Source organism: Macrobrachium rosenbergii, chromosome 37, assembly GCF_040412425.1.
Source record: "Macrobrachium rosenbergii isolate ZJJX-2024 chromosome 37, ASM4041242v1, whole genome shotgun sequence".
Lineage (NCBI taxonomy): Eukaryota > Metazoa > Arthropoda > Malacostraca > Decapoda > Palaemonidae > Macrobrachium > Macrobrachium rosenbergii.
The window spans coordinates 2620001-2645000 of NC_089777.1; the positions used below are offsets into that span (position 1 = coordinate 2620001).

Below are 25000 nucleotides of genomic sequence, written 5' to 3' on the forward strand. Positions count from 1 at the left end.
GTGTCTTAGCGCTGATTCCCCTACAAATGTCGTGGGAGGACGATCGTCCCCTGGCCTTGGTGCGCCCTGGGCCCTCGTTGTTATCATGGCGCTCTGTGGTGAATCGCAAGTTTCCAGCTTGGCTTCATGCTCCTGTTTTCAGTTCTTTTGTCTTTTTATTTGTAGTACAAATTATAAGCTGACTTGGCTTTCACAAATACCCTAAATCTTCTGTGTATAAATTGGTTTTATCTAGTTTTTTCTCATTATATGCTTGAACTGAATAACTGTTAGTTGTTATAATGTTTTGAAAGTTTACATTGTACCCAAGCATCAGTCTCAAATGTGGCGTCCATCAATGAATTTCAACACCAAATACTGACAACTCAATTGCATTCTAATTTTCAATGAGCAGTTACTGTATTTATAAATCATACATACTGCCATAGGATTGTAATAGCCTTTTTTCAAACTGAGTTCGAGTATAATTTGTGTTGCTTTTCATACAAACATAGAAAGACAACCGCTACTTGTAAGCTTGTCATAATATTCAATATTTGTAGATGTTTGCCAGCTCTTTTAAACTTGTTCCGAGCTTGTTTGATTTTTGAAGACTTAATTCGTGATGACCTGCTCTTTCGAGGAATAGTAAACCTAATTAGGCCTGATATTGCCTAAGTTTCTTCTCGCTTCCATTCCATCCCAAGTCTATGCCCTCATTCACATAAATACATTGCAGCATCCTCTGTAAATCACTAAAATGCCAAAGGGAGGAATCAGAATTCGTTTGAATAGCCCGAGAGGTTCCATTCAGAAGTTGCCAGAGACATTCTTAATGGCCTGATTCATGATTCATCCGCGCGGCTCGCTGAGGGCGAGAAAACGGTTATTGAAACCTATTCTCTTGCCTTCCTTCGCTGTGTGTTATAATAGTGTGTGCATTGGGACTGGTATCCGTGCAGTTACTCTCTTGTGCATCTTATTTAGCTCAGCTGAGATCTGCCTCTTGGCGGTAGTGAAGCAAACATAGCAATAGCCATAACACTCATCTCATAAAAGAAAAACATGCAAATACTCTACTCCACTCTTGCATTCCCCTCGGAGCCTTCTTGCCGCTTCCATGCAATGTCGAACCTTCGATCTAAAATGCTTCAACTTCATAGAGCAGACACCTCCCTCTTCCTCCTGTGACAACATCTAAGACCTCGGAGTACTTAGCCTCTGTACAACTACTATCCCTGTGGTATACACTTTTTTTGTTTTGTTAAATTGTACTTGTATTCATTTCGTGTTATTTGTAAACACTTGGAATTAGTTTCGTAGATGATGTGATGCCCCTTTTATCTATCCATCCTTTCCCAGACCCGTTGTCTGTTCCCTTTCCCACTGAACAGAATCATCGCAACGACAACTGATTTGTAAAGAGAATTTTCCAACTTCTGCTGAGCATTCCTAAGGGAAACTCTGGTGCCAGTAAATTCCTCAGAATACCCTTCTTTAAAGAATGTCTAAATCTATAGAACTTGTTCTTTACCTACATCTCCAACACGGATTCTCCACAATTTTTTGCGCAATGATCTTTCATTCCACTGCAAAATATGACACAGGACACCATTGAATTCTTACTACTAAGTGGTATCACTGAGTTTCCATTCGTTTTTTTTATATACCATATATTTTTTTTTTGTAGATATAATTTGGATTTTGTGTTGGCTTCTTTTCCTAATATAGTTTGGTAATAAGGATTTCTATGTCTACAAAACGAAAAGAATTCGTTAGGAAGTAACTAAGTGTCAAGTGTTCTCCCTTGATGCTGATTACCAACATGTGTAAGTAGCAGCGTTTTGACCCACCATATAAATACCCTCAACAGTTGAATAACAATAACTTTCTACTTAATCGCTAAATCGCATAATGCATGAAAAGGGTTTATGATGAAGCCTTAGGAGTGCATGTCTAGCTCTTGATGAGATGGCATCAGTAGCTTTTGTCAAGTCTGCTCATTTGTCCAGTATCTAGAAGAGTATGAACCTCAGAAACGATGAACAACAGAACAAACCGGTTCTAAGAAATATCAAAAATTTTCCTGTAAACTTCGTTGTTCTGTGACAGCTATTCAACTGACGTCAATAGAAAGAGCTAGAAGTCTGTGTTATAAAAGTATGAAAATTCCCGTGCCTTTGTCCCAGTAGCTTTCAACTCCCTTAATATGATTTTGTTTGCTTGCGGAAGAAATTACATTAAGAAATGCTGACTTCAAAACTTCGTCCTTTGTCTATTTCATTTATTCATTGATATATTCATAGCTTTAGATCAACTGGTGCAGAAGAAAAATATGAACTGATGATTAAATTAAAGACTAGCTCGCCTACTTATCGTGTGCTATAAATGGGACTAGAGTACTTAATATTTCAAAATGTCATTGTTCCAACAATCATCATAAAGTACAATCGCAGCAAAGACGTAGAACAGAGACTGCTGAGAGCCCGCGAGAGGAATCCTTTGCTGCCGCAGCAGTGGTTTCTCTGACACATTCCGATCAGAATGTAGAATTGCAATGAGGCATGCAGCGATTAGAGAATGATTGATTGCATGAAGGGATTTTCTAGAGAGTTCAGTATGCAATGAGCAGACGGAAAAGGCTCGTTTCTTGAGCCTCATGTACTTGGCTTCGTGACTTGCATTTACTATTTCCTTTTGGAATCCGGAAGATTATTCTCATGTATCCAAAGGCATCCTTTTTATTATTTGTGCATTGTCATTTATGATGATATTATCTTCCTTGGTTCTGCAAACACTTATAAATGTTAGATGTCATCATGTCATTCCTCTGCAACGAGAGTATTTCATTCATTTCCTTTCATAAAACTGTTTGCAAAAGCTCAATTGCTAACCAAACGATTTTTGGCATGCAGAAATTGGTATCTAAATAGACCGGTTGAAATCATTTTCAAGAACTGAGTTCACTTCATTTTTAACTTGAGTCATTGAGGAAATAGTTTCAATCCCACCCATGAGTTTTCCATCAGTAATGTTAATGATTTTGTCAAATCAAAAGTAGTGAGTACAGTAGATTAAAGAGAGAGAAACCTCAGTGTTTTGCAGGAAAGCTAGTGCATCATTTTTTCATTCAGAGCCGAGAGGTTTCTGACACTAATGCCAGTGTTTCCAATTCTTCTTTTTCACCGTTCGCTCTCTTGTTATGATTTACAACAGATGTAGCCACGAGTACCTTGACATGTATACTGAGATCAAAGATCCCAAAAACGTGGACCTCCTGAACACCCCCTTCGGAGGCCGATATTGCGGTCCCATTGGTCCTCGCCTGAGGATCTCCCTGTACAGTACCATCATTATCAGTTTCTACACGGATTTAGTCAACACAACCAGTGACCTCTTTCTGGCCTCTTACGAATTCATCAATGGTTGTAAGTATTGTGGCAGAATTGTCTGTCTTTGGAACTGCGTCTATCTTGCCAAGAAATTCATTTGACATGTCTGTGCTTGATTCATTTCAGAAGTTACTTCAGTTTTCTAGCATTGTTAATCACAAGCCTTGATAAACCGGGCAACGTGTACGGTAAGATTTTGATTAAGAAAATAAGATAGATGCAGAATGACAGCTTAGGGAAAAACAGTGTGGATTTAGGCAAGGAGGTTTGTGGGAAGTTTGAAAGCACAGAGTGAGATGTATGTGTTATACATACACTCAGAAAAACTTATTCCAGAATCGAGAGAGATGTAATGTGGAAGGGTTTCAGGAAGAGTGATATGAAAGGTAAGTTGCTGAAACCAATCAAAAGTTTTTTGATGGAAGCAAAGTGTGTGTTAAAATATGTGGTTTGGACCTGTAAAAATGGGTCTGAAACTTGGGGTTCAATGGCTTTTCAATATTGTTATAGATGGAGTGCCTGAGAAGTCAGAGAAAGGGCAGCAGATGAAAGTGCAAAGTCATAGAATAAGAATGTTAATATTTGCAGATAAACGCAGCTGATTAGGATAGTGATGAAAAACTACAGAAACTAGCGAAGAATGTCAAAGATGAGAAAGTTGAGAGTAATATGAATGCTAAAATATATGGTGGAAGAATGGAAGTGCTGGAATCGAATAAGTAATTGGCAGTAAATGTAAAGCATTATGGAATTGATGCTGGTAGGGCGACAGAAGAGTTGAATTACAGAACAGATGAAGCTGGGTATCTGAAAAAGCTTAGGAAGAGTCTTTGCTTGCCTATGGATGCCAAGGTGTAAATTTATGAAGAGATTGTTAAGCCAACTCTCCTTTATAGAAGTGGAGTATAGATACTAAACATGAATGAAAGAAAAAAGGTGGAAGCTGTTGCAGGTAATTGTTTGCTTACACCATAAATGACAATAAATATGATACTACATAGAAGTGGTAAAAAGGATAACATAAGCATAATGATGGCTTTGAGTGTCTGGCGATGGCTTGGTCATGTGGAAAGAATGGATGACAACAGGTTGGTGATATTGGTGTACAATTCGGGTTCTTAGGAGGGAGAAAGAGATCAAGACTCTAAAACAGTGGACTGGAGGAGTGACAAGGCTATTGGGAAAGCAGGTAATTACTATCCAGGAAGCATGTGAAAGTGTGAAATCACACTGAATGCAGAGTGTTTGACACACCCACGAAGGGGATGCAGTCGCAGCACGAATGTGGCTATGAACGCTGTTATTTTTTCTGTGGAGTCACCGTGTTAGGAAAACAAGATATCCATTTAATGTCTTTTATACAGTAATAACTTGCAACTCTAGGTTGCCCAGCCAATGATTTTGATTTTGTGCGCAAAAATGGTGCTGCAGCTGTCAAGGTTGTTGGAATTCATTGAATAATGATTGAAATCATCAGAAAAAGTCTCAGTGATCTCATACTATGTCTCATATTTTTTTATTCCTTGTCACTGAAAGCCGTAGAATCCGAAAGGAAATAGAGTAAGGGAATAACCATTGCTGTCACAGTGAACTGCTGCTTCCTCCCCAGCAAAATACATCGTGGGGGACCCAGTGCCGGACACGCTGTGCGAATTCGTCATCCATTCGGACTTCAAAAAGAACGGACAGTTCATGACCCCGACTTACCCCGGCATTTACCCGAAGAATATTAGCTGCTACTACAAGTTCATAGGGAGAAAAGGCCAGAGGATTCGACTCGAATTTAGGGACTTTGATCTTTTCTACGGTGGATCACAGTAAGTGCTTACCATCCCTATTATTTTCACTTTTATTAATATTATTGGAGATTTTAAAAGTACAAAGTTATTGACGTGTCCTATAGCAGAAAGTTCAACTTAAATTAATACAGTCCAGTTCACAGATTGAATATTCCAACAGTTCTGTGGTGATATCCTGACCTCTGTCCCTGCCGCAATAATTCAAATATTAAATTATGATCATCATTAAAATCCAATGACTAATTATTGTTTTTTTGTTAAATATAAGAAGGGAAATAATTCTGAAAATATTAAGACTGGATGGATTGCGTGTCTTCTCATTCCTTTTCATCTCCTTCAAGGGAAATGACCATTATTCACTGATTACCCTACAGCTTCATACCAATAACTGAATGCCTTGAATACCAACTGAAGCCTAAAGATTGACTTTTCAAGGTTTATATGATTGTCGAAAAATTAGGTCAGTAGATAGGTGCAAGAGAGATATGTAAAAAACAAACAACACTAGCTATAAATGCTAATATAAGTTCACGAATTAAGATATATGCCTGTTTGTGTAGATACATATTATATATATTTAGAGTTACAGCTTCTTTCTGACTACCTGCTTTCTCAGGCTAGATCCTGCAGATCCTAACTTGAGCACGGTAAGAGAAAAATTTGTCAAGTCGTACATTCTATCTTGTAGTTTGAAGTGGGATGGGCGAGAGGAATGTTTGATTGTACATGCAAATGTGAAGGCGCCATCAGCACCGACCACAAGTTCCATCTAACACCTTGCCGAGTGAGGCTTAAAGCGCGACGTTGAAAACTGCAACAGAGATTATTGTGCCTTCCAAATCACTTGACCGTGACTTTTGGGCCTCAGGGAAATCGTCTACGAAAAGCGTCAAGCTTGTCTGCTCTTTTGGTTTGCCGAGGACTGGATTATGGGCAGGATCCACAAAATGATATCGATGAGGAACGAAAGCTGAAAAAACATTCAAAGACGCCCAGATGGATGGAAGCTTGCAATACCTGGTTTGTTCTAGAGCCCTTCAGTTTGCTGAGTGCGAATTAGGAGGTAGAGCAATAATTTTCTTCGAGGAGACGTCAGGCTAAGGAATCTCAGGGGTGAATTGTTTCGACATCTCACATCTATGGAAAGGTTTCCTTGTCGTCATGGGGGAAAATCTTTCGAGGCTGGAACCGGAGTCATAATTAAATAAGGTGATGCCCGGGCAAGAAAATTCCACTATCTCAGAAAATCATTAAGCACTTGCTTCTTTTACATCAGCTCATCCGTCAAAGTGCTGAATAAAATGAAAAAGCTACCGACATAACCTTGTAACCGTGAGTGTACTGAATGATGTCGTTTGAAAGTGCTAAGGTATGATGAAATTCTGTAATATATATATACAGATATGTATATCTGTATATATATATGTATATATATGTGTGTATATATAAATATATACATATATATATACGGGTACTGTCGGGTGTTCGAGTAACTTAGGTACCAAGTCATTTATCATTTATAATTCCCCTTCGGTGATATCCCCGAAGTAGCACGAGTTGGATGTTAAACGACATTTGTAGTTTAGTGTTTGTATATGAAATGTCACGATGACTTGATAAAATATATATATATATATATATATATATATATATATATATATATATATATATATATATATATATATATAGATAGATAGATAGATAGATAGATAGATAGATAGATAGATAGATAGATAGATAGATAGATAGATAGATAGATAGATTTACTGTTAATTTAAGTTATATTTTCATTAAAGAGCGGTTTATAGGTTTGAAAATGGGAGAACGAAAAGTAGCAAAACATGACATTGTCTTTATCTATAAAAGCTCTGTAAGCGCCCTTTGTTTGTTTTGACGTCACTCATCTCGACCTTCAACCCCCGATACCAAAATCTACCTGGTGCGTGAAAAGACGTTCTATTCTCTAGACAAATGGTTCTCAAGCAATGGGGAATTCCCTCCTAAGGGGGACTTTCAGAGTTTCAGGGGGGGAACTGTGACCACAGGTTGGCAGGCTCAGAATGGCTCTAGGACTACACAAAACGCAGTGTGCATCGGTCCGCGGTACTGAGAGGTCACGTTGAGTTTTCTCTCCGTTAGCTTGTGTGTTGGTGTTAGTATTTTGTTGTATATTACTTGGGACGCACCTTTTGAGGCAGACAACTTTGGAAAGGCGGGGGAATGACATTCTGACATGGTGAAAGGGTGCATGGGCCAAAAAAGGTTGAGAATCACTGCTCTAGACATTGAGGCAGATTTTTCGTAGTTCCGAAGTGCAAGCACAGTACAAAATTTCGAAAATCCGTCAGTCCAGCCAAAGGTTTTGTTTCTTGGTTTCTTGTATTTTTGATGGGTCAGAGGTTAGGCAAATGAAAGGGTGAAATATACAACCTTATAAAATGACGTCAAATCTTTCTAAAACCTTTGAATTTGTCTTTTCTATCTCAATATCATAATCGTCTGTTTTTGCAATCATTGTTATTTGTAGAATGATAAACTTGTACCAAAGTGCAGTATGACAATAAATTAGCGTTTTGTCCTTTTTGCAGCTGTCCGTTCGACCAAGCGAAAATGTTCGACGGGCCGGACCACATATCATCTCCTCTCATCGGGACGTACTGCGGACAGCAGCGTAACCTCGTTATATTCAGCACGGGCAGCACTCTGCTCCTAACCTTCACCACCATAGATAGAACTGCAGATTCACAAAATAGAGGTTTTATGGGGATTTTCAATTTTTCTGAAAGTTACGTTAAACTAGGTAAGGCCAATGAATGTTTACTGAGACAGTTAATGAGTACATCATTATTTGTTGATATGTTATGTTTATATATATATATATATATATATATATATATACATATATATATATATATATATATATATATATATATATATATATATATATATATATATTTCCCACAGAACAGTGTTTCCCAATGATCGTTACAAAGCATTGCAGTGAGATGAGGAATTCTCTCTTCGCTTTTTTGTTGCAAAGTGATTCGCGACAGCATTTCTGGAGTTGACACACTGAAGAGATGAGTAAAGATAAGAATGAAATAAAATCGGAATCATTTACAACTACCAGAACAACAGATTTCATTCATTCTAAAAATTCTTAACTTAATATGGAGTTAGAAATCGTCTTGAACGTTATATTGAAATATTAAGGAAAGGTATCAAAATATATTAGAAGTAGTAAAATAAAATCATTCATTACGGATTTATTCATTAGATTACAGAGCAAACAAGCGAAGGCTTAAAGAAACTACAAAGAAAGCAAACTAGGTGAAACACTTAAGTGATAAAATGAGACTCACGTGAGTCTTCTCAGCGAGAAAGCATCTGCACCCAATCTGACCTCCCGGCGTTCTGATGGTTCTGTGGTTTGGTCGCAACTGAAGAGAAACCAGGAAGAAGCTGCGCGGCCCTCAGCCTCACAAACGAAGAGACAAGACTTTGGAAATGAACTGCTTATCCAAAAGGACGTGGTAGCGGCCCTACTTCTGGAGGATTTCAGTCCAGAGGATGATCAGAATTGTGAACATTTTTGTAAAGAATGCACATTGAACTCATCAAATGATTGTGCCAGAGGTTAGAAACTACATTTTGAAATTGAAAAAACCAGTAAAAAATGCGCTGAAGTTTCGTCAGCGCAATCGAGTTTTCTGTACAGCCGCTACAGCGTATTAATCAAGGTCACCGAAAATGGATCTATCTTTCGGTGGTCTCGGTATAATGATGTATGAGCCGCAGCCCATGAATCTTTAACCACGCCCCGGTGGTGGCCTGTCCTATATCGTTGCCAGATGCACGATTATGGCTAACTTTAACCTTGAATAAAATCAAAACTGCCAAGGCTAGAGGGCTGCAATTTGGTATGTTTGATGATTGGAGGGTGGATGATCAACATACCAATTTGCAGCCCTCTAGCTTCAGTAGTTTTCAAGATCTGAGGGCGGACGGACAGACAAAGCCGGCACAATGGTTTTCTTTTACAGAAAATTAAAAAGTATTAGATTCTATTTAAAAACTGAGACATAAGTCGGTTGCAGAGGACCGAACCGGGAACAGCACTCAAACCATGACTGTCAAAGCATAAAATACATTTTTGCCAGGATAGGCAGATCTCTGCAGGTCTTGAAAGACTTTCTCAGTAAGCCCATGTTTTTCGCTCTTCAGGAAGAGAGAGAGACAGGATGGGATTCTTGAAAAAAAATGCAGTTAAGAATGTCACAAGGGATTTTAATTAGGTTACATGTAGTTAACGACCATTTTCGAAGAAGATGTCTGGCTGGGCGTGGTGGTTCAGTGTCCCAAACCTATAACTGATCATAATATGCATCATGCATATTATTTTAAGACACCCAGCAACCATATGTCTAAAAGTAAGGTATCCAATTGGTTCAATTAGGGCAGTATCATCTGCACGAACAGCAAGCTTGTTTTTGGGGTTAAACCTACATGCGTGTAAAACATAGTCTGGGCAGCGAACACTACCTTAAGAGACGAACAGCAATTACACTCTGTAATATACTGCATCAGTTAAAATTCAGTAGTATTATTAATAAATGAAAAAGAAATTAATAAACGCTCCACAATTCCCATCTGACTGTTTTAGAACTAGTACCTTGTACCTGACGGGTAAAAGTAGCGCCAAAGTCGAGACCAGTCTTTCGAATTCCGTGACCAGAACCATAGCTGGGGTTTCTGTATATCACCAGGGATGAAAAAGAAGAGCCCACCAACGCAGCGAGCTTCGTGGAAACCAAACTGGAGATTTTTATAAAAAGGTGATCACTTTTCATATGTGCATTCAGACGTATATAAAGAATATCTGAGATTCTTGAAAGGAAAAGTATATAGAAAAAAATGACTTAGTGCTAAAATTATAATTAAAAGTGGAAGATTTACCTCTGAGAGATGTGTTAGCGTATATACGAGATGTAAACAATATATTTTGCTGGAAACACAACAAATATCTGTCTAAGGAGACATTATTTAGATACAAGCACTTAAAGGCGTATTACTGGTATTTTAGAAGTCTTCTCGACAATAAATAGAACAGAAAATCATGTAATTTGAGAATGCACCCTTTTCCACGAAGAGGTCCTTAACAAAAAAAAAAAAAAAAAAAACTAAGGCATATCTCATTTCTTTTTCATTTTTACTTATTTTCTTAATTTCTGCAACTTCCTCTTAGGGAAAGCGACTGTTTGAAGAAGACACCATACAGTAAGCTCTTGCATGCATATCCTAGACGAAATAAGTTGGAGCGCGCAAGAGAGTTTTAAAGCTGTGAATAAAGGCACCTGGATTTTGGGCAGGAAGCTTTGAATGCAACATTTTTTCATGAGGCGGTGAATGTCATCGGAAATGTAGGATATTGCAATCCTGAAAATATTTTTAGTGATTAGCCGCTTAAAACGTCCATTATGCTTTGTTTAAAGAAGAAAAATTGTAAAGAATTATTGGTCTGAGTGCGGTATGGAAATCAATGGAAAGTGGTCAAAGGTGTACGATGTGCAAAAATTTTTACTTTCGTCATTGTTGTTATCATTTTTATTATCATTATTCATGAAAAGATATTTTAGATGAGGATTGGGCCTCAAATGGTATGGTCTGCACGGAAATCATTCAGGTGGAGATGAGAAGAAATTGTCGCACAAAGCAACAGATTTGCATCTTCCCCGTTGCCTGATCAACCGGAACTGTCGAACGCCTCTCTTGGTTTGTCGAATTCGAGGCCTCCGCCTGCTTTCTTATCCCCTTGAGCACCTTATCACAACTTTGTAAAAGGGCTCGTGCTGGCATAAGGCCCATGCACTCTAGACCAACGCACCAACTCCCATCTAGAAAAAGAAATGTCTCGGCAGAGAAAAGGTCATCAACCGTCAGTCTGGCAAATCATTGAAATGATTTTGCAAATCAAATTAGGACTAAGGTTTATCCGCAGTCATCGGCAAAACGCTCCAGATACCACTCAAGAATCACTGTTCGACCAGGAGATTCCAGGAATATGGGGCAAATAATCGGATCACAAGAGTTTATTGGGTCCAGTCAAAAAAAAAAAAGTAAAAAACGAAGAATTTTTGCCTTTCAGACATCGTGGAGACCCGTCACGTCTTGGCCTTGCTTTGTGCGTACAGATTGTCCACAGCAAATGAAACGATCGCGTGATCCATGGTTATTAACCTGGCACGACTTGCTATTTTAGTGCTGTTGATTCTTGACTAGCGAGCGAGTGCCGCATCAATATACGAGCCATATACGACAAATTCCGCACGACCAAAAGACCATTGAAGAGCTTTGTTATTGGCAGTTGTGAAAACATTGAGACCACTGTAACCACTGCAGAGTAAATCACATAAACCAGGTGTATGGAGTGAACGACCTTATAATCGAGAGTATTATCCTTCAAAATTTCAATGATTTCCTTCTGATTTTACAACGCGTTCCAGCATAAAGAGTAAAGAAAAATATTTACAGAGGATTCATATCAAAATGTCAGTTATCTCCAGGTGACGTGGAATGATCAACCACAGTTCAAAACCGTCATTTCTAGCACGACCGTAAACTCCAATAAGTTACTTTTCGTTTTCAGGAAGAAATATCGGCCTTTCCTAAACTTATCGGGTATACTCATCTTTATATATGAATTTCATATAATCTCGCCTACCTGCATTTCATCATTCCTGTTCGATGTTACCCGACGTTTGCAGCCAACTAGGGTGCAGAAAATATAACCGCTACCCACTAAACACCTTAAGGGGATGACTGTAGTCGTCGGTACCTTAAGGAAACAATACACTCTTTAAAACCTCATCACTATGCTTAAAAGATTCAGAATATTTAGAAAGTAGATGAAAAATCTGGTGAGATCCCAGTCACGAATGACAGTCACATTAAAAAACACTTTTGTGTCCTCACGTTGTCGATAACAGTCACTATCACACAGATATCAGTCATCGCTCCAAGTATATTATACCGACAGAAATCACTCTGAATCTAGCTAATTGTATTTTTTTATTCAAGCAACTTCCCATTTATTAATACTATCAATACTGTACCCATACTGGCAAACATGATTCGTTAACTTAAGAGAGAGTCGTGATGGCATGTCTCGAACCTGAGACATGACATAACGCCCTGAAACTTAGAAAAAGATACCTCTCGGGAGAGCAGCTGGCCCATGGCGGAACTGTGGCAAGTTTATACTTATAAAAAAAATGTATAGAAACACACTGCATTTCATTATGCTGGTAATGTTCCCCATGTTACGCTCTGTGAACGAGAAACTGGCAGGAAGTGAACAGTTTGATATATTTCCTATCATGCAGAAGTGGGTGGTAGATGACAACCTGAAAACAAACATTCCGCATGTCTCGCGTTTCTAGCGATTATTATTATTATTATTATTATTATTATTATTATTATTATTATTATTATTATTATTATTATTATTATTATTATTATTCAAAATGTACAAAAGTTCGAATGGACCAGTAAAAAAGGTCATTAGCTTGCAAAAAATGCACGTAACGTTAAATATAAAAGCCAAAAAATATACAGAAATATAAATACATGAGAATCAAGTAACATGATGTTTGTCTAATAATTATGCCTAATACATCTGCACATGTTCGCTCTTTTTTTTCTTTTATTCATGTTCAGCTTAGAAATGCTCCTTCGTATTTTCACCATTTCCGGTGGATCTAGATGGAAGTAATTATTTTGTACTTGTACTCATTTATCTGATCACCCCTTTTCCATTCGGTTTATTTCAGTGTAACTAGTACTGTAATAAATGAAGTCTTGAGGCTTGCTTAATGATATTTTAATTCCTTTTGTCAGTTCATGACTTACTGCTCCTTTTCCTTTCTCCAGGCAGGCCATCCCCAATACTAGTTTCATACCATTGAATATCTTTCGGCTTGTGACATTCCATTGCCGGAGAGGAAAGTCTTCGTAATTTATGTTTAGAATTCATTTCAATCTCGACCCATCTTTCTTATCACAATTGTTCAGCATTCTAAGAAGTTCCATCAGCCCAAGTTCAAATATTATTTATCGTTTTTAGTGCTACTTTATTCATTTTAATTTAAGAATAACAACGAAACCAAGCAGACAACAATATTTCTAAAGTTGTTCCCTTGGTCTCTTTATTACCTCCGTAGTTCTCTGGTAGGGAACCTATTATATATATATATATATATATATATATATATATATATATATATATATATATATATATATATATATATATATATATATACATGTACAATCTTTTGCACGTATATGTAAATGTTCAAGTTTTAATTTTACCAATCTTTATGCTAATTTCAATGTTATTGGCAAAATATCTTGACTCATTCATGAAATAAGTGTCCATAATTATCAAACTCTTGGTTTTCCTTGACAGATTTTATAAGTAAACAAGACTCTGAGCATATACGAGGGACGGAGTGTGATCAGCGCATCTTGAGCAAAAAGGAGTCCAACGGGACTGTCTACAGTCCCAACTATCCTTTTCCGTACCTTCCCAACGTTGTTTGTCGTTATTTCATATACGGGCTTCAAGACGCTCAAAATCTAGAACGAGTTAAGTTGCAGTTTTTTGATCGATTTGATATACCTGCCGAGCACAAAGATGGCAAAAAGTAAGTCCTTGTTCTCATTACACTCCAACACAACTTTTTTTTCACATTTAGCTCTAAACTCTGTTTCCATATCAGGCGAATATTTATTTAATTTCCTTTTCAAATTCTGATATACTGGTCAGGGCAAACGTCATTAAACTCCCACCTCCTGTATTAAACTTCAAATTTTGACTGACATAAGATAACTAGTTCCTAGTAATTGGTAATAAAATATTTTATAATTCTATTCTAAATGTCCAACATAACCTGATGATCTCTGTTATATTCCCTCTCCCTCTTCCCGTTGCTGACAGTTCTTGGTCGAAACTTTCCAGCTGCTCAGATGGATACTTGAGGATATATTTGAAGGGCCAAGAAACAGAAAACGCCTACGACCAGCCTGACGATGAATTTTGCGGCAAAACGTTACCAAAGACCGTTGTGTCCTCTGGACCCAGATTAGTCATGGTCTTCAGTTCAGGAAAATATCAAGGAGGAAGATTTAAAGCAGTCTACAAGTTCGAAACAGGTAAAAATCCAGACAAGAGATTTGGGAGAAGTAACGAAAGAGAATGATTTTGAAGCAGTGCAAAATGAGCGCAGAATTCCAACAGACATTCTTCGTACTGAAATGTACTAACATTTGAGCACCAGAAGCAGGTCTATCGCTAACCCTCCTGATACAACCCCCACCCTTCTTCTTTGCTTTTCCTTCTTCATGTCCTCTTTGCGCCTGGGCTAGAGAAGGGCATTAGGTCACCCGAGAATTGCAACTACACTGTGTGTCTTGTTTACAAGTTGTCCACTGAGGAAGGTAGGACAGTGCACACAAAAGACTGGGAAGAGACTTAAATTGTCTTTGGAAGCCTTTACAAGTTCGACGAGTGCACAGATGCCGTCAGAAATGGCAGTCATGTCAGAGAGGCATCTCCCCTTTGCGTACTTTGTAGTAGAAGCCCGCGACGAGAGAATTGGCTCCTGTCAGGACCACCCGTATATCCCCTTTGGTCGCTTTCCACGTGGCCCTCCAACACCTTTACCTTCATTTGCTCCAGTTTTTAAAACTAGAAATGTGATTCAGAGGTCTCCATTGCAATGATAATTCTGCCGGGAATCAGAATTCTCGTGGATTTTTTTCCTTGAAAAGGGTCGACCCACTTTGGGCTTGTGATTTAACGCCACTCATATCTGTCTGAGGTATGTAGATATCTTAGCTATACTGTAGATCTAGATGGGAATAACACTACTACTCCTTCATGTAGGTCCACTGGTGTAGAGCAACTTATGACCATCATTACTGATATTGACAGTGATCTTTTCAGACTTCATGTTTATCATTCTTGTCGCTGTAGGTGTTAGTCGCTGTTGGTGGTGGTAGTGGTGAGGGTTGGTGGTTGTGATGGTGATGTGGCTTTATCGCTGCTTTTGCAGGGCTTTCGCTGGGCTTTCGCTATGATTAAGAAGTCATGAAGGTTCTCAGAGCGCCTGGTCCCAATGCCAGATATCTCTAAGCCATTTTAACAAAGATGTTGATACGGGCCTCAAAAATGGCATTTGTTCATTTATGTGTTCAAGTTAACATTGCTTCTTGCCACATTTGCTATGAAGTGTTTTCATTTATTTTACTTTGCCTAAAGACGAAAGTCATCATGTAAACGCATGATACATTGGCAGCGTATTCTTATAAATGAAAATGCCACATTTCCCAAATCAAAAACATCCATTTGTTCCATATACGGCTGAATTTCCTAAATTCAATAGAAAAATCAGCAAACCAGCGAATAAGATTCACGAAGTTAAAAAACTGGTGGAAATCTTTACGTGAATCTGGTTTAGTTTATAAAAATTTTTCTGAATACTACTTTTTTTTTTTACAAAAATACTAGACATCAAGGCCCGGTAACTTTAATGTAATGGAAAATTTTACTGAGTACAAGATACCAGGTCTGGTACCCTTTAATGAAAGGTACTCTTTTTTCCTAAGTACTGTACACAATACCAGGCCCAATACACTTTAGAAAAGTTTCTATATTTTTGCAATTAAAAGTTGCTAGGCTTGGAACAATTTACAAAAAGCTACTCTTTTTCTAAACATACATACCAGACCTCTGCACACACTAGATCTACTACACTTTAATGAAAGCAGTTCTTTTCAGAATTCAACTTTCCGGGCCTAGTACCGCTTACGTAACGATGCCCTTTTTTTTTGTTACAGAACAGAACGTAAGATGCTAGATCCATTGCACTTAATGAAATATGTTCTCCAGTAATCCAGTTTCCATGCCTAGTCCTCTTCTAATAAAGCTGGTGTTTCCTTCCAGAATACATGATACCAGGCACTGCTTCCCCGGATGGGCAGTGCGTCTTCACCTACTACAGCTCCAGTCGCAAGACTGGGGCGTTCAACTCCCCCAGGCACCCCTCCAACTACCCGTCCAATACAACCTGCGAGTACACATTCCAGAGCAACCCCGAGGAGCAAGTGCGACTCATTTTTGATCAGTTCACGGTTCACAGTGAAAAAGATAACGTCACTTATGGGTAAGTCTTCTCTGACAACAGATTTCGTACAGCAATATTTGTGTGCTTTACTCCTGTTTCCTGCGCCCGACCGCAGCCTAGTCAGAGCTAACTTCCGTTGCAAATTTTATTTTGGGTTAATGGATCTTTCAGCAGTGAAGGTTCGAAAAGTGGACTCGTAACATACTGTTTAGTCAGTTATCATTAGAGGTGTAAATGAAACTTATGATCACTTTATCAGTGATCATAAAGTCAGGTTACTATGCTAGCAAAAATATGCAAAGAAATAGCAAAGAAGCATAGCCAAACCCAAACAAGAAGTCGGTCTTTCTCCCGTAGTTTTACTGGACACTACAAAGGCAGAGACTTTCCCGTATACTGTGCTTCTACAGTACCTGAAAAAACCATATTTAAAAAACCAAACCTATAAAATATAGCGATTTCTAAGAAAGAACTACAAGAAACATTTCTGAAAGTAGTAGGAGAACTCTTACCTCTCCTGTCCTAAAATGTGTAGAGATGAAAATTATTTCCTTGGGACTAATGTACTCCAGTCAAGAAAATGAGAGTGGACATAGTTCCTTAGAGAAGAGACAGAAAATAGTAAAGAATTTATGAAAAAAATATCGTACCATATAGGAAATATACTAAAAAAAAAAAAAAGCTATAAAATGGACAAATAGAACGAGCAAGGAAACCGTTTCAAGGATAAATCCTTCTTACTACTACTGCTGGGAATTTTCTGTTTGCTTTCGAAACGTTCCTCCGCCATCCTATTACTTTCATTATGCCTCTTAAGTGCAATCCCTAAGCTTGCTATCCTCTGAAATGTATTTCCTCTTTAAATTACAATTTTAAAGCAAATCATATTTTTAATTCAGACCCAATTTAATATACTCGAGAAATTTGACCAGTGCTGATGGATTTGGGTAATTTCTGAAGTTTAGCCTGTGATAAATTACTTTCTTACATTAAGTCGTCCCAACTCTAACTTAATCTGCGAAAATCAACTTGAAAGGAAAAAAATGTGGCCTTTCGTTACTTGTGTTCTGTTTCTCCTGACCACTTTCAAATTCTTTTCGAGAGAAGACTCTGTTTTTTGTAATGCAAAAAGCTATGTTCTCTTACACTCACAAATCTGCAATTTTCCTAAAGCCTTTTCTTTTAACAATCCAGAGACCTCCGTTTTTTTTTCAGAGCCCTCTTTTTCCTTAATCGAGAGACCTCTGTATGTTTTCAGAACCCTCTTTTTCCTTAATCGAGAGACCTCTGTGTGTTTTCAGAACCCTCTTTTTCCTTAATCGAGAGACCTCTGTATATATTTTCCCAGAAACCACTGTCAAGAGGACTGGGTCGAGATCTACAACGTGTACAAGCCTCAAGGAGCCAAAATGGAGCGAGAGAGGCTGAACGGCCGTTACTGTGGATTCTCTGCCCCAGGTCCGACTGAGAGTGAAAGGGACGCCGTTGGTTTGAGGGTCGTTCTGAGAACTGACGAAGAAAACGTCAAGAGTGGCTTCCTTGCCGAATACAAGTTCATCAAGAAGCAAAAAACTTTATTCAAAGGTATTTTGGTACTACTTCAGATGGATAGAAATGCTCTTTCAGTGACTAAACATTTTTGTTTTCGGATTGGCTTTCTCTGCTTCCCTGACCTGAATATTTATAACCTAATAATCATTACAGTTCTAGTTCTCTTGAGCATTTTTATAATCTCTCTCTCTCTCTCTCTCTCTCTCTCTCTCTCTCTCTCTCTCTCTCTCTCTTTATTTCAGATTGTGGCTGCAACATCAGTAACGCAGAATACGGGATCATCCACTCTCCTCACTGGCCGCAGAAGTATGATGGACCTGATCGTTCCGGAGGCGCGTTCTCTTGCAACTGGTTCATTCACGTTCGACCGTATCACAAAATCCTTTTGTGGTTTCAGTTTTTCTCTGTTGAAGGAAACCCTGCAGGTAAACTTCTGTTACTGTATGTCCATTTCTATTCATAAGTAGCCTAGGTAATTTTTTTTGTAAAACTGAAAACTACTACCGCGCTCCTCTGATTCGGTAACTATTAGTTGATGTGCAATATGGGCGCCGTGTTTATTACCTGCCCCTTGGGATGAACGTAAACATATAACAAAAGCTGTAAATATCATAGACACAAGCAAAAGTGTAAAAACCATAGTCACAAACAAAAGGCATAGACATGCAAAAACATAAGCAAAATTCGGTAAATGTTAGGGTCGTCGACTGGCAGTCTTCAGTTTTACCTTTTTCTTATCTGGAGTCTTGTTCGCAATGCTCTGTAGAAGATTACTCAGTCGGGGCTTTTGGAAGCGAGTTCTCACTGCTTCAAACCAAATGTCTTACAAATTGTGCGTCTCTGCTCCAGCTTCCAAAATTCTCCTACAACTTTTTCTTCTTTCATGTGAGCTTCCGATTCGATCTTGATCGCTTTTCGACTAAGATTTTCTCTTGTAAATTAAATGCACATTCAAAAATGCAAAATCAGCCTCTGCGTGACTACAATCACTTTATTTTATCTTGCGCTTCAGTCAGTGACAAATAGAAATTTGTTTCTTCATAAAACGTCATTTGTTCTTACCACGTTCTACCACTTTTCGTATCCAACAAAGTTAGTGCAAAATAGAGTAAAAAACGATTAAAGGATTTTCATTTTATTAAGCTCAAAATGAACATTTATGACTGAAAACATAGTTCCAGTGTCAAAGACCATAGCTTCTGCGACGTCAGTTAAAGACACGAATTGGTACATTTTTCTTTTCCGTCTTGACAAGGAAAGCAACGGTTACTTCAGTCTTTTTTGCCTCATTCTCACCGGATACGTTTTGACAAAAAGTTGTTCAATTCACATGATGGTGTTCTTAGCAACTACTGATGAATCATTTCTAACGAAACATTCATTCAATTAACACATGCTTTTCAGAGCGCAGCCTAGAAAAGTACAAAGAATCTTAGAATTTGCAAAACCGTTCTGGGTTATTGTTCTCAACATTCCTGTCATCGTCATCATTCATTCTGTGAGCGTCTCGCTCAGTTTCGATGAAGAAAGCACTTCGTCAGAGATTTCAGACTTGGCAATCGCATCCTCAATGCTAATAAGTAATTAGCGCTTAACTTATCAATACATATTAGTTTAGGAGCTTTTTATTTTCTTCTTTTTTTTTTTGCCTTCCTTTTCAACATCATGGGTATCCGCCCAAAAAAATATTTGAATTTTAGTGCTTCAGCACTGTTTAGACAGGGTAGCCAGTCGTTTAGACATTTCATAGGCATAACATACTCACCCCAACATTTTTTTTTTTTTTGTCATGTAACAAACGCGCCTTTTCCCAAGTGTCGAAATGGTGAATGGCTTTTCCCTGCCAGAGCGAGGCTGTCCAGCGGCCGTGGTGAGAGTGTGGCCGGACTTAGACAAGGTTCCCATCGAGCTGTGCGGGGAGAAACTGACGAACGAGGCGGCCGTCTTCATCTCCAAGTCGTCATTAATGAGGGTTTCATTTTTAACTGCCGACAGAGCAGTAGGTTCAAAAGGATTTGAGGGAATATGGACGGAAATCCAAGACAGTAAGTAGGTGCTCATGGTACACGCAACCCTCGTTTCCATCTTTTCCACAGTTTTTTCACATTGATTAAAGATATAAAACCACCGTGCTATTATAGTCCAAGAGTTCAAGATGACACGTCCTGCATGCTCTGTGACTCTGTCATAGTTCTCAACGTTCCTCCCTTTGAGCAGTTCAGATCCTGAAAAGACTTCATTCACCGATTGCTGTTGCTGTTCTCAGAGTTTAACACCATTTTCCACTACTTGACCAAAAACGATAAAACTAAATTGTTTGTGCCTGTGCTATGACAGCATGAAGAGAATAAAGGTATCATTAAAATAAATCATTAAATAGATATGTGTTAGTCACAGTACCTTTATTCCTAGTGATATTAGTAGGACTTATATTATAGATATTTTTCAACAATTATTCTCTGCATTCTTCTTACTTTTCCCAACTTAGCTCGCTGAAGGAGGATGAGACAGTATTTGTCTTGACATTCTTTTCCCCTTTGCCTAGCAGACTTATGAATCGAAGTGGCACGGACTCACTGCAATGACTGATGTTTATTTACTCTCTAATTCTTCAGTGTGGGTCTCTGTTTGCTGCACACTCCACTGATAAAACTAGAGGACTGTGGTAACCCTAACAACAAGGAAGCGCATAGTTTTTTTTTTTTATTTCTCTCTAAAACTTGCATATTAAAAATTAGAGTTTCTGGTAATAACTGTGACATTTCATGTAAAACTTCAAGTATCCTTTCTAAACAATTAAACAAACTATTTGTGGGAGTTTATACAAACGAGGACAACAGATACGTCCTTTTCTGATATATATATATATATATATATATATATATATATATATATATATATATATATATATATATATATATATATATATATATATATATATATATATATATATATATATATATATATATGTATATGTATATATATGTATATATACATATTGTATGTGTGTGTGTATGCTTGTATGCAATAACTGAAAGCCATAACTACAATGCAAATCTTAGTTCCTTCGGCTGTTTGTTCACTACTACCACTCAACCATTTTGCTTGTAAGCAACTTTACATAAAAGGACAGAAACATCATATAAACTGAACATCCATTACATTTCCATTTTATTGGAGCAACTTTTGAAAACCAAAAAATCAAAAAAATACAGCATTAGAACATTAAGGTTCTGACAACGTGATCGGCTGACAATTCTTTATGATGTCCTGTTGTTATGTCTGTGGACCTTGGATACTCTGCCCGATACTTTCAATAAAAGGGTTCCTTCAAGAGTAATTGCCATTTTGAAATCATTTTCCATCTTAAGCAGCAGTCCCCTGTAGCTATTGTGATTATGCTGGTTCTCATACCTGAGCTCTTACGAAAAACAGGTTCTGGTTACAAACAAACGTATCAGTGACACATGACATCCTGAAATAAGATATGGGGAGAAAGTCACTGCTTTGCTAATTATTATATCTAAAAGGTTCTTATTTTCATGGCGATTGTGACCGAACATTTCTCTCGTTTTCTGTTAGTATATCATTAAGCTTCAGCTCTTTTTTAATATTCAAACCAAAATGCACAACATATGTAATCTCTCTAAAGATATTTGTATCATTTACAAAAGAATATACCCCTATTGGTAACTGTGAGCGCATATACGTGCTTACAATTTATACAGTATGTGCAGAGAAATTCCCCATTATATGGTTGCTACTTCTTATTGCAGAAAAAATAAACACATAACATAAAGGAAGAGTTCAAGTCAGACTCTCCCTGGAATAACAGACAGTATGGTACATGCTGAAGAGGTCTTTCAACTTTAGTACACTAAAGTCATCATTATCTGCTTTCTTACTCTTTTGTTAGATAGATAGGCAGATACAAGAACGGAGAAAAAGGTGAATGGAAAGGCACATCTCTCTCTCTCTCTCTCTCTCTCTCTCTCTCTCTCTCTCTCTCTCTCTCTCAATAGTTCTCTTGGGCTCTCTCAATGAGCTGTCACCTACACTCAGGTCAGTTCGAGTCTCCAGCCGGCAATGAAAATAAATTTATTTCTTTGCAAAAAAATTCATTTCTCGAAATAATTGGTTCGGAAATTATGTAGGTCCCCGTTGCTAGGTAACATTCATAGCCACGTAAAATAAAACCTTCGGACCAGCCCTAGAGCTGTTAAGATAAGTGGTCTGAAAACTAATATATACTTAACTTTCTCTCATTTACACTCGAGCAACTACACAACACTTTGCAAAAAAAAATCGCCATTTGAAATATTCGCACTACATTCACAGGTCACATAAAACCAGTAACTTAGGATAAGGTGAAATCGGGATTCACTTATCTCACTAATATTCAAAGGTTACAAATAACTAAAGATTTTATGAATAGCTTGGCTTGGATACATTTGTCACTACAAAGCCTAAGATCCAGATGAAGACCCAAATGTAGAAATTCTGTCGTCCGTACAAGATTCGAACCCCCATTCGGTATATCACAAGTTAAGTATGCCTTAGTTTAACCAGACCACTGAGCTGATTAACAGCTCTCCTAGAGAGGGCTGGCCCGAAGGATTAGATTTATTTTACGTGGCTAAGAACCAATTGGTTACCTAGCAACGGGACCTACAGCTTATTGTGGAATCCGAACCACATTATAGCAAGAAATTAATTTCTATCACCAGAAATAAATTCCTCTTATTCTTCATTGGCCGGTCGGAGAATCGAACTCGCGGCCAGCAAAGTGCTAGCTGAGAACGGAACCCATTCTCCCAACGAGGAACTTTGTATATCGCAACGAATATACCGAATGACAAGCTTAGTGTCTTTGTGGTTAGGTAGCTCATGTGACTTCGTTTTGATATACCAATGCTGTTCGAATCTTGCTGCTGAGGCCAGAATTTCTTCATCTCGCCGGTTTTTCAGTCCTGCCACTTAATTCCTGATATCCTTCCAAAGCCTTTATGCTGAGAAGTTACCAACTTACCAGACCAGGAAATATCAGGAGGACTGCTGACAGAGGACAGGAGAGTGGTAGATTGGATAATCGCGGCTGAAAACAACGAAGGCGGAAGTGGGAGAGCCCTGTATAGTAGGAGGGTAATGCCGTCAGTGCACCTCATGCGGAGAACTGTAGGCATTACTTAAGGTTCTTTGCAGCGTCCCTTCCTTAGGTCCCTAGCTCCAACCCCTTTCATTCCTCTTACAATTGATTCATAATGCAACTGTGAGGTTTTCCTCCTGTTACACCTTTCAAACCTTTTTACTGTCGATTTCCGTTTCAGCGCTGAATGACCTCATAGGTCCCAGCGCTTGGCCCTTGGGCCTATATTCTATATTCGATTCGATTCGAAAGTGGGAGAGGAATACCTGATGACCTGGGGAAATGACATGGGATGCCATTTGCGGCGAGAATTCGTTGAGGCCCTGTGCATCCGGTAGGGTGTGCCGTAGGAAATAATTGACTGATTGTTATATACTCACCAATACTTCCTTTCCCCAGTAGGTGGATGGTCCATAGAAAACACGATAACAATCCCTACCGCATTCATCTTATGAGGAGGAACAGGATAACCAGAAGACGAGACAGAATTGCAGGCATGATTATTTCTGATTCACGGACATAAGCACAACCGAGCTTTCAGGAATTCATTGCATTTGCCATTATCAAGGGCAGTCATCTATAAACTTTATAGAGGCTAAAATGCAATACTGTGATAGGCAAACTGTGATGGTTGGCTAAAAATCAAAGTTGATAGTAACACCCATAATGAAGACCACTTCAAAACTAGATATGCAAAATGTACAGGTATAAAGGAGATGCAATAAATGAGAGCATACAAATAAAGAACATAAAAACAAAAAAGGGAATTAAGTTAAAATTAAAAATGACATAAAATCAACGATTAAATAAAAGGAGAATACAAAATAAATATATCCATCAAATATAATCATTGAGCAAATACTCAAACCATAAAAAAGATACACTATATAAATTATAAAAGTATATCGGAGAACCGAAAGTTCTGTATTGTTGTTTTTATTTTTATATCTTGTTTAACCATTATAGATTTCATACAGATTTATCTTTTCATGAATTTTTCATAGATAACTAAACCTGATGATGAGAAATGGAATGAGTTCCCGAAAGCTCTGCTGTGCCTCTGTAACTGAAAGAGGAATCGTAATATCTGCAATTTTATCAAGCCTTCTGGCTATCCTGTTCCTCTGGAAAAGGATATATTGCCACTCGTGTTTTAACTATGTTTCTCTGGCTGGGGGTATGGTGCATTTTTGTCCCAAGCCATAGGCACTCCCTACATTACTGCCTTAGGACAAGCCAATAGCTTGGGCGTGAGCACGGGACACGAGTAAACCCCGTTACAGGGCAGAGGATTAAATTATTAATGACTGGGAACGCCTGCGGGGAAGATATGCCCCTAAACGGCGGACAAACGTCTGCCAGTGACGGCATTGACAGTTTGTAGTATTTTTCAAGCCTCCTAATGGCCAAGAGGATTTGGTTTTCAGCCCCACAACCTGCATTGTTTTATATATATATATATATATATATATATATATATATATATATATATATATATATATATATATATATATATATATATATATATATATATATATATAAATATATGAACACATGGGAACGTGTTTCACAGAAATAAATTTATGACTCACATTGGGACCAAACCCCAGTCTTTCAAGTGAGAGTCCAGGGCGTTAGCAATTCGTCCGCACAAGTCAGACAAGAAGTTGGCGCCTAAGTAGCCTACTATGTACCTGAGGTTTTACCAGGCAGGGGCCTAGCTGGGTCAGGAAGTTAGGTAAAATTCAGTGGTATACTAGGCACTAGGCTCCTGCTCAGGAAAAACCTCAGGTAAGCAGTACTTAGGTTCCAGCCTCTTTTATGAACTGTACAGACGAATTGCTAATGTCCTGGACTCTCACTCAAAAGACTGGTATTCGGTCCCAATGTGAGTCAGAAATTTATTTCTGTGGAACACGTTCCCATGTGTTAATTTTCACCTTAACTCAC

At 38.1% G+C, this 25000-nt stretch overlaps 1 protein-coding gene across 14 annotated transcripts in view; it reads left to right on the forward strand.

Annotated features, from left to right (window-relative positions):
• LOC136825251 (suppressor of lurcher protein 1-like) overlaps window positions 1-25000 on the forward strand; it is a 192795-nt gene that overhangs the window by 157511 nt on the left and 10284 nt on the right. For 10 of the 14 annotated variants that reach the window (XM_067081304.1, XM_067081303.1, XM_067081299.1 and 7 more), the window contains 9 exons: window positions 3196-3407; window positions 4981-5188; window positions 7759-7970; window positions 13635-13872; window positions 14166-14380; window positions 16173-16392; window positions 17702-17937; window positions 18147-18329; window positions 19752-19949. In XM_067081304.1, coding sequence (XP_066937405.1) covers window positions 3196-3407; window positions 4981-5188; window positions 7759-7970; window positions 13635-13872; window positions 14166-14380; window positions 16173-16392; window positions 17702-17937; window positions 18147-18329; window positions 19752-19949 — 1922 coding nt within the window. The remainder of the gene's footprint in view (window positions 1-3195; window positions 3408-4980; window positions 5189-7758; window positions 7971-13634; window positions 13873-14165; window positions 14381-16172; window positions 16393-17701; window positions 17938-18146; window positions 18330-19751; window positions 19950-25000) is intronic. The other 4 variants (XM_067081302.1, XM_067081306.1, XM_067081297.1 and 1 more) reach the window with 1 other exon arrangement.